The sequence below is a fragment of the Lipophrys pholis genome (assembly GCF_963383615.2).
Source record: "Lipophrys pholis genome assembly, chromosome: 15".
NCBI classification, from domain to species: Eukaryota; Metazoa; Chordata; class Actinopteri; order Blenniiformes; family Blenniidae; genus Lipophrys; species Lipophrys pholis.
In genome coordinates this window covers 2680874-2692137 of record NC_137642.1, presented here as the reverse complement: position 1 = coordinate 2692137, position 11264 = coordinate 2680874, and the positions used below count along the sequence as shown (strand labels likewise).

The following is an 11264-nucleotide window of genomic DNA, read 5'->3' as shown; positions in this document are numbered from 1 at the left end:
TGTGTCACTGGGATGGATGGATGGATGGATGGATGGATGGATGGATGGATGGATGGATGGATGGATGGATGGATGGATGGATGGATGGATGGACGGATGAATGATTGTTCAAAGTCAGTGAAGCGCTGTATCTAAAAGCTCCCATGCTGGGCGCCACCTTCCTGTGGGCTCACCACCCGCAGGAAAGGTTCTTAATCGGTGCAATGTGATCTGGGTGACAGTGCTCAGACTGCCACCCCTGCGACCCGGAAACGGATAAGCGGGAGAAAATGGATGGATGGATGGATGGATGGATGTATCTGAAAGCTCGTTTTTTTTGGGTTTTTTTAATTGATTACATGTGATGTGCAATTTGCGATATTTTTATTCTTACTGACTGTATATAAAGGTTCACTGATAGGATTGAGGGAGTGGGTTGTGTGAGCAAGATTGTCCGGTGGTTTATGTCTGTCTTATTGTTGTCCAGAGTTACACTTATTATGTATTGTGCTGGTTAGTGAAACTGCATGTCAAGTGTTTTATGTTCTGTGTCTTTATGTTCTGTGTTCCTTAGGTCCCCCTTGTAAACGAGATGTTGCATCTCAAGGGGCTTTCCTTACAATAAATTCAAATTCAAATTCAATCTCAAATCAGCGATTTCTTTTCATTGAATTAAATATTCAAAGCTCCTGTTTGGAATCTAAAAATGATCAATGTCATTAAAATAGGCAAACTGCTCACATCTGGGCATCTCCATGCTCATTTTTAAGCAGCACCTTTAAACCCTGCCGGAAGCAGCAGAGTATTTCAGCTATGGTATCAGCAGCCCTTCTTTTTGTAGACTAAAAATACTCAGCATGTTACAATGCAGATTTCTGCTGAACGATAAAGAACAGAAATCCCTGGCTGCCTCCGAATTCAACGTGTTGTATCTGTCATGGTCATTGTCTTGAATCACGGCTGTCAAACCCTGTTGTTCACGATGAGGATTATACTTAATCCGTCATGAAGGAAGTATGTGCATGTGGGTGTAATCTGAGAGTTCATTCGCTAATACCATACTGCTGTCTATCTCTCTATCTCATGGTTTATGCTGTGATGACATCATTACACATGCCATCGGTAGGGATTTCTGCTTTTTACACATGAAGCCTGGCTGTCGTCCAAGTACTGCCTACCGACACTGGACCAGCTGTCCTCAGGCCTGTATTGCAGTAATGTCCATGTGGTGCCTCACTATAGAGGGTCAGGATGTGTGACCTCTGACCTCAGTGAAAGCGTTGATCTTTGAGGAGCACATCCATTTGTCAAATGTGAAAGAGCAATGAGCCAAAACACCAGAAATGAGATTTTAAAACCGGAACTTATTCCTTTTTTGCAGTTAGATTGGTAGATGGATGATTGGATGAATTTATTGATGGATGCATGCATGGATGGATAGATGGATGGATGGATGGATGGATGGATGGATGGATGGATGGATGGATGATTGGTGGATGGATGAGTGGATTGATTGTTAATGGATTGTTAATGGATAGATGGATAGATGAATGCATTGATGGATGGATGGATAGATGAACTTTCAATGGTGTCACAAAATAGCATAGTTGATTTGCACGCATGGATGGATGGATGGATGGATGGATGTTAGAGGATGGATGGATGGATGGATGATTGGCGGATGGATAGACAGACAGATGCATGCATACATAGAGATTTATATGAATGGTTAGAGGATGGATGGATGGATGGATGGATGGATGGATGGATCCATTGATTGATGGCTGCTGCATGCATAGATAGATGGATGGAAGGAAGGATGGATGGGTGGATGGATGGATGGATGGATGGATGGATGGATGGATGGATGGATGGATGGATGGATGGATGGATGGATGGATGAACATTTAATATGTCACCAAATAGCATGGTTGGTTTAAGAAAATTTTGTAAGATTTAAAAAAATACGAAAAATACAGAAATCCAGTTTTACGCGTGTGGTGCTTTTATTGCAAGCTGAGCGTGACCGTGCCGTGCGCACTCCCGGCCACGGCCAATCCACTCATAACACCTCGCGCGCGCTCCTGGCGGCTGACTTCACGCAGGCATGGCCAATACAGTCATACCGCCTCCCGCGCGCTAAGCTGCGGCTCCTCTCTGCTTCACGTCTCTGCCACTCGCTTCACTCTCTGCACGGGGCTGTGCAGAGCCATGGCCGCTGTGGTGCTGGACAGGATGCCGGAGACGGCCGCCGGAGGAGCGGCAGGAGAAGAAGACGGAGGAAGAGGAGGAGGCGGCGGCGGCGGCGGCGACGGCGACGGCGGCGGAGGAGTGATGCTCGACCGGTGGAGGAGCAAAGCCAAGCGGCGAAAGCGAAAGGAGTTGTTCGCGGTCCGGATGTGCTTCGCGGGGATTCTGCTGGGGCTCGTCGCGGGGTTCCAGAAAGCAGGTGAGCGGCAGTTTAAAGCCCGATCCCCCTCCTTCTCCCTCCTTCCCCCGAATTCCTCCTACAGCTGGGTTTGTTTTGGAGCCGTTTGTGGCATGCAGGAGAAACAACAGGCAGACAGTCACTGACATGGGAGCTTTTCACATTTCTCTCTAAGTTTTCTGTTGCATTAAACAGAAACAAAAAAACTTTCCCCTTGCTGAAAAAACATGTGTATGTGAAGTGGAAATATGCTGGATTAGTGCAGATAATTACTGTTGTGCAGGATCAGCAAAACATTCATCACTGTAAAGAACTAAACAACAAGATGCCTCCTGGCAGCTCAACATCTGTAACTAATAATCCCCTGGAAGTGGTAGCAGACAGTGTTGCTCTGAAATACGCCACAGATATGTACTTTTTGTTGTTGTTGTTGGGTTGTTGTTTGTCTCCCACCGGCTCTCAGCAGATACAGCTGATAAAGCAGAGGCGGTGAGATACCTGACAGATATTCAGAGGACACCAGCAGTGTGACCAGCACTTCGGGGATGGATGGTGACTGGTTCCTCAGCAAACTTGACAATCCTTTCACTATCACACAATGCTGCAGTCAGTCAGCAGCTGCACATGCAAGCTCCTGCTAAAACCACTGAGAATCCTGATCTGGCCCACAATAAATCATGTTTCCACGCTCTGTGCATCCATTCTTTGCAAAGTCAGAATGACAGTTCAGAATATGCAGGAAGAATGCATTTATTTCTCAAAAGTATATATGTATTTCATTCCACTGGAATGGAAAAAATTTGTAAAATCAAGAAACTAACGGCTAACTGCTGCTGTAGGAACTATAGATACACTCTTTATCGAATACAAAAACAAAAAAACCCCACACAACTTATACAAATTTCTGGCATGAGAAAGAGCACGATTTCTTGAAAGAACCAATCTCCCAGCACAAAGACATTAATGTCATCTGCATACTTGTTTGTTTTTGTGGGACATGTTTTTCTAATGTCGTCTTTTCCTCAAGCTTTCAATCTAAAGTCCCACAATAAAGCAGATTTTGACCTGCAAATTAATTAACAAGTGTATTAACAAAGTTATTATTAGATTTACGTTTATTTTTTTCTTTCTGTATTTCCCAATTCAGTAAAAAAAATTCTCATTTTTTAAATTAATTTCAGATGCAAGATTCACAGAAGAATTATTGGAGATGTAAACGTGAACACAACATTGAATATTGATTATGTAAAATATCATTCAAATGAAACAACAAAAAGCAGCTTTACAATCACAAAATGTGCAATAACAAAACAACAGACTGAAGACACAAGACATGTCTCATTTCTTTAAAAAAACAAAACCAAACAAACAACATTCAGCTCTGCAGCTGTTTTAACCCTTTAAACCCATTAAAGTATTTGGAAGTGGAGAATTTCAACATTTAAGTAATATTTCAACACCCTTTTTTAAAACTCTTTAGTGTAAGTTTACAAAATCACAAGCAAATGTCATTATTAGGCAATAAAATTCTGTTAGAAAGAGTAAAGGTGACGCACGGTAACGCAGTGGTTAGTGCTCTCACAGCAAGAAGGTCATGAGTTCCAATCCAGCCTGGGGCCTTTCTGTGTGGAGTTTGCATGTTCTCGCTGTATGTGTGTTGTTCCTCCTGGTACTCTGGTTTCCTCCCACATTCCCAAAAACATGCACTGGGGGTCCCAGAGCAAGACCAACCCGCCCCCCCCAAGCTCCCCGTGAGTGCTGCTCTGTGCAGCTGCAACTGATGGGTCAATCGGTATGAATTTCCACTTGGGGACTAATACAGTGCTATTAAATAGATAAATGTAATAAATGTATCTCACCATGTTGTGGTTTAAAAATAAATCTAACTGAGATTCTTCCTAACCCTAACCCTAGTGATTCTTAAAGGAGACATATCATGCTTTTAAATCCTTCCTTTTTACATATAAATCATACAGTTGTGGTCTATACAACGCGGAACTGCAATGCTTGGGTCTGAATTCCTCATTATTATAGCTCCACAGGCCCCTTTTCAACCCCTTTTCTGATGTGCTTCTGAGAGCAACTCGTTTTGGGGCGGTCTCGTCAAATGCAAAAGAACACTTCATACCCCGCCTCCTCTCCAGGTTGCAGAGGTGACACTCGGTTCAACGCCACCCTGTTCGGCCATCTTTGTAGTTTGATAGAACAGATACAATTATCTAGCGGCGCAGAAACTTTATATTCACACATTATTTACAAAATGTCAACAACGGAAGATTTGTCCATCCAGCCATACATGTTGGAGCCAGAGTCGGACCCGGCGGAGCGAGATGAAAATGACGATGATGCACCTACAGAACAACGTCTTCATATGGATGTAACGCAATGGTGTGTTACTATATTTACACTAACTTCTCCATCCATGCCCACTACTACAATACTGCCTGTATTACAACGACTATTTAACACAGAAGTTACATTATAATCTAAAACGAGCACACAGCGCTAACATATGAAGACGGTGCAACTGCTAATGCTAACAAAACAATGACAGGGACGTCTTATCATCACACTTTTTAGCGTTATATACAGCTTACCGAAGTGCTCTGTTCGTCGTCTCCATAGATAGAAGGAACTGACCGCTCAATCAGACCAAGTCTTTCGGCAAATCCTTCTTTATACTGGCGGAGGTTGCTGAAGCAGTCGTCCTTAAAGTGCTTCGCGCACACAAAAATGACCTTACCCACAGATGTGGGTACATTTCTGTGAAAAATAAAACTCAACCAGGCACTTCGAAAAGGTTCTGATGCTGGGAGACGGTGTAACGAAGCTTGTGGGTTACTACATCCAACAACCGAACATTTCGACTTATCCTCTCGTAACTTCGGTTGGACTACAAAATCGCAGCGAGAAACAAAAATGGCGGATTGCTCGAAATGTCGATGTCCTAATTTGGCAGTTCCGCTGAGAATACTGTGACGTCATTGTTCAAAAAACGTAATAGAGAATAGAAAAATCGAAACCGATCGCAAAATATGACCAAAACAGAATATAAAGATATCAACGGAGCACCTGAAGAGACTACTTTGAACTTTTCTGTACTTCTAAACACTCTAAATATACAACAAAATGCATTTAAGGGCTAAAAAAGTGGATTTAGCATGATATGTCCCCTTTAAAAGAACGTTCACTGTTATTTAATCTCAGAATAGTGATGTGTTCTGTAAATTCTTCAGGAATAAATTGTTAATTTTAAAAGAATACCAAAAAGCTGTAATTGATTGAATTTTCATACATCTTTATGGATTAAATAAATTGACTGAAGAAAACAATGTTTTTTTCCTCTGATTTTAGTTGAGTTAGTATTGTGCAAATATAATACAGTTTTAATTTAGTGTTGGCTTTACTGCAAACTACATAAAAATTAAGAATTTATTTTCTGTTAAAGACTTTGTTGGTTTTTGTTCATTTTAATAAGTAACTTCACAGGGGAGGAGGTGCCTTTGTCTGTGTTGAGACATCCATCCATTATCCCAATTATCTGTTTCTGGGTCGCAGGGGTGGCAGTCTGAGCACTGTCACCCAGATCACATTGCACCAATGAAAAACCTTTCCTGCGGGTGGTGAACCCATGGGATGCTGGCACCTGGCGTGGGATATGAACCCACCACCTTGAGATTGTGAGTCTCATGCCCTACCAACTGAGCTAGCCGGCTCTACCTCAGGTTAAACCTGATTTACTAAAAGTTTGCATGTATATGTGAAGTGTTGCATCCGGCCCATATTAACACAAACCATCCTTTAACATGATCGCCATCATTACTATGGATGATTGGGTGTTTTTCCCAGATCGCTAAAACACTCAGTTTATTCTGTGATTCAATACATCTGAAAACAGTTGTTTTAGACACCTACTTACCGGAAAAGAAGAAAGCGATATACTTTTGAACAAACTAAAGTCATAATGGGCTTTATTGGACAATTGAATTAGTACAGTTTCCGGCAGATCGTTCTTATATAAACATGGTCCAAAGAGTGTCTTTTGTACACCTCTGTTTGCGTGTGATGTCACTCATGGTGGTAGTTGGTCACCTGCAACACACAAACTGACAGCACAATATATTTGTATAATATACATTTCAACATGCTTCATACCAGATCTTAGTAAATCAGGCTTGTTTCTGAATCTCGAAAAGAAATCTGGAAACTGCACATTACTTTCATTTTGAGGGCTGAAAGTTCTGTATGTTGAGGAGAGTGGGTATGTCCACCAGTGTTTGACTTACTGGAATCGAGAGATCAGAAATTGAAACGTTATTTGAAGGTAATCTGAGGGGGTCTAAGTAAAAGAAAAAGCTTAGGGACCTTTGTCGCAACACATTTGAACACAACACAGTGACCGAGTGTTCACATAATGTTGAATGACTAACTTGTCTGCTCTGTCAACACATTGAATACAGGAAAAATGTGTGAATTTGATAAAACTGCAAATTCTCTATAATATTAAGGAGCTTAATTGATGGTTTCATTTTTCAGAATATTTTACTGTATAGCCAAGCTAAAAGCATCTTTCATAGACTGTAGATTGTATTATTCATTGTCCCCAGCATCCCCATCTTTACTGCTCCAAGAATTCTCATGAATGAACTCAAAGGTAACATTTTCTTCGCTCAATAAAATCTAAAATATTAATATTGTACTGGCACTCTGTTAAACTCACAAACATGTTGCCATCAGCTATTAAAAATAATTCCACAACTGTTGGCCTTAGTTTAATATTTTCAATGGTTTAGCCTCTTGGAGGAACTCATGCCTTTTAATTTAAACAGAACGAGAACAAAATCTAACCTGGAAATTGATTTGTTGCTTCAGCACTAAACTGTACGGCCACATTAGTCTGAGCTCCACGTGTCGAGCTAACATCACAGAACCCTGACGCGTATTTCTAATTGATAGAATTTAATGCATGGACTCCCACATGGCGGAATCAAACCTCTGCTCATGTTGGGTTTAGTTGCCTTCGGGCTTTTGCATGCAGACACGTGTGAAGGTGTTCCTGTATTCCCTGGGGACTAACACGTGGATGCACACGCACTTTTTCTCTGTCTTGTCATGTCCTCGATTCTACCTCCATTGCTTTAACTTCCCTCTATTTATGCATTTGAGTCTTCGTTCCTGAAACCACAAGATAAAAGCATGAACCGTGAAGGACAAAAGCACTATAGGTTCCAAGTTTACTCAGCCAAGCAAACAGATGCCATTTCTGCTATTATCTCCACATTTTTGTGTCACTGATCCCTGCTGCTTAAGCTAAAGTCTTCCCATCATCCATCTGTGACCAACCTAAAAGGCGTGTGCGGTGGACAGACAAATGGTCATGCTATAGAGAGGCCACTAATGGTTGTTTAGTATATCTGGTATCCAGCATTAGTCTCCAGATGATCTCATTACATAACTTAAAGCTCCCATCGGTGGGTCCCTTTCTCTTGGCACGCCAGCGGAGGATGGGAGGGGAGAGCGGAGGAGCACAGACAGAGCACTTTGCACTGACGAAGCCTCAGGACTCATAGCTAAATTAGACTAAAAAGGAAGAGACAAAAGTGGAGGGAACATGGGGGAGAGGGTGTGTGGATGTGTGAGTATGAGCAGGGAAAGTGGGTGCAAGCAAGGACAGCATGTAGTGAGGGAAATCACAAGAGAAAAGGGGAGATGAAGAGGTTCAGGGGAGGGCAGGTGGATGGAGAGAAGAGGTGAAGGCAGCGGTGAGCGAGTGTCCACACCCAGATGGATAAATTTGAGAAATTCACTGAACACTCTATTTTCTAACAAGAGAGGATTCTTCAAAACTCTTAAGACAAAACTTCATCCAGCTTTTAGGTCAATTATTCAAAGATGGTTCCAATCAGCCCCAAAGAGCTGTTGTAGCAAGTGCAATTAAAGGAAAATGACGCTTCATGACAGCTGACATCAAGTGCACAGTGACACAGTGTTGTCTTTTACACAGAAAGCAACATGAAGGCGAATATCAACAGGACAAGCTAATGCACAACATTGAGCTGTAGGGTTGTCGATTCTCGTTTCAATGGTTACCTCGCTAGTTTTCTTGCGCTTACTTTCACTGTACTTGGATGTATAAGAAAGCTTCTCTGCTTCTGAAAACATTGTTGAGAGAACGAGTATTTATCAGATATGTTCCCAAAAGCTTAGACCAATATTTCACTTTGAATCAACACTTTCTAATATTATCAGTGGAAGGTAAACGTTAATTGTTCATACATTACCTTCGTTCTAGAGGAAGAAAACTCTATGGTGTGAAATGAGCGTGCTATAACACTTCAGTGGTTCAGAACTGTGTTGTATCTGGTGTTTTTAAAGCTGGAACTTTAAAGGTGGGGTCACACATGTGCAAAGTTTTGGGAAGTCTTGAGGTGGTAACTAGATGTGGTGATTGAATGAGTACCATTTTGGTTTCAGGAACATCGAGAAAATGTTGAGAAGCCCCAGCTGCAAATTGGGAAATAAATCTAGAGATTAGAAAATCCCTACCCAAACTAGGACTTAAATATCTTCACACGATCTGTGTTCTATTTCCACAGTCTCCTCTGCTTGCTTGTGTTGTATTCCGCACTATGTAAATAGAGAGAAATTGACTAAAATTGAATGTTATATATTGAATGTGCATGTCAGAATTAATAGTTTGAGATCATGTTATTGTGCATTTAAAAGAGCGTAGGTGCGTTTGTGTCTCTGTGGACTAGTGAGTCTGTATTTTGAGGGGTACAAGATAATTTTTATTTTTTCTCTCCTTCAAGAAGACATCATGGTGGGTGAGGTCTTGAAAACACAACACTCGCTTTGGGAGTGTTTATGAAGTGCTGAAGAGGCATCGCCACCTGCTTCAGGTGCTTGATGTTGAACAGTTGAACGGTCTTCCTGAGGAAGGAGGCGGTCTTTACTTAAGGGGAGATGTTTGTAGTCCAAGGTCAGCAGAGATACTAATGAAGTCGAAGTTCTTCAACACCTATACCCACAACCCATTTGTATATTCGACAAGTGGGGTTCAATGTTTATTGTTTTTTGATATCAGTCCTTCTGTAGCAAAATTGACAATTGGTTGGATGGACTGCATGGGTAAAGATGCATACATAGTAAAAATAAATAAAAAATAAATGCGTGAGTCTTTGCTAATTTTACGCAACTACCATTTTCATATATATATATATATATATATATATATATACACTCCTAACATTCAAACTTCACATGCACATAAAACGTGTTGCAGTTTGGTGCTGTTTTGAAGCAGGAAAAAATACTTGTGCTGTTGTTTTTAAGTCAATGTGTTTCCGTTGACAAGGGGGCACCTTGTTAAATGAAAGGGATTCACAAAAATCTCATCAGAAGTTGATATTTCAACTAGTTCCATCGTAACGTAGATTGGAGTTTGAAGGAATGATTTTTGATGCACCAATGACCGTGATCAAAACGTTCTTATCTCAATGTGAAACTTTTTAAGCAAAAACCACAAACAAGTTGCAGTTTCTTGTTGATGGTCGTCATGTAAACATGGCCTACAACAGATCGTGTGCCAATTGGATGATCTGATTAATGGGCAAATCGCAGTATAGTGCCCATAGTCTTTTTCATTCTGTCAAAACTGAATGAAGAGTAAATAAAAAAAAATATGTGTTTAGAGATGGTGGTATTTGTTATAAGGTCAGCAGTAAAGTGGCAATAACATAGTGATGACGTGAATGAATACTACTACTCCAGACGCTGTTTTTTGAATAAACAAGTACATGTACTTAGATTAATTTGACTCTGGCAGTGGACCCTTGTGAAGGGGTCGGGGAGTCCCACATTGCTGGGTGCATAGGGTCCAACTTGCTTGTTTTAATGTTTGTGGTAACTTTTTCTGTATTTACCCACCCACAAAATTTAACTACTGATATATCTCAAGTTACTACTCAACTGTCATAAAAGTACAAGTGCATGTGCTTGAATTAATTTCACTCTAGTACTGGACCCTTGTGAAGGGGTTGGGGGTCCAACATGGCTGGGTGCATGGGGATCAATTTGCTTGTTTTAATGTTTGGTGTAACCTTTTAGATATTTACTACATTTATCCACCCTTGAAACTTAACTACTGATGTATGTCAAGTTACTACTCTCAACTCTGTGTATAAATCATTTTATTCTACAATGTATTTTGTGTTTGCTACCCAGTGCTTTAAGTGGAAAAAAATAAGTGTCGGTACACTTCTTGGTGACATGCTGTCCGTCTCTCATACAAATATAGGACAATAACATAATATTCAGTGGTGTGCGCAGACATTTTGTACGGCAGCTGGTCAGTTTAAAATAAAGGCACCTAGTGCAGAGTGTGGATCCACCGGCGGCTTTATTATTATAGTGTGAGATTAAAAAAAACAACCAAAAAAACACAAGTACATGTTGTAAGTAATTGCATATTTATTTAAATATTGGCATACTTTTAATAGTTCCCCCTACAATATTAAAGGAAAGAATGAGAGTGAGTAAGAGAGAGCTATAGAGATGAGTGGATGTCACTACACACCATCCTGAATAAGTTCAGATATGCTGTTGTTGTCCCTGTGGGGATTTTTTTTTTAATCAGTCTATACGGCATTACATGTATTGGGTGTAATTTAAGGCGTAACTGTGAAAAAAAGCTGCAGTGAATCCATTTGAAAATTGACCCAGAGGTACCTGGGGTCATGCAGAACAAGAATGTGGTGCAGTTTGCTGAAAACAATTAGATTTTTTAGGGAATTTTTTAAAATCTGCCTTGACAGCAATATTTCAATTAGGTGTGATTTTTGTGATTGTGAAAAAA

The 11264-nt window shown here is 40.8% G+C and overlaps 1 protein-coding gene across 1 annotated transcript in view; it reads left to right on the top strand.

Moving 5' to 3' along the window:
* Positions 1-2190: 2190 nt before the first annotated feature.
* Positions 2191-11264, top strand: part of slc24a3 (solute carrier family 24 member 3) — a gene marked incomplete at its 5' end in the record, with an annotated part of 263277 nt that continues 254203 nt past the window's right edge. The window contains one exon of the mRNA XM_080482318.1: positions 2191-2428. Within this exon, the coding sequence (XP_080338444.1) occupies positions 2191-2428 (238 nt within the window). The remainder of the gene's footprint in view (positions 2429-11264) is intronic.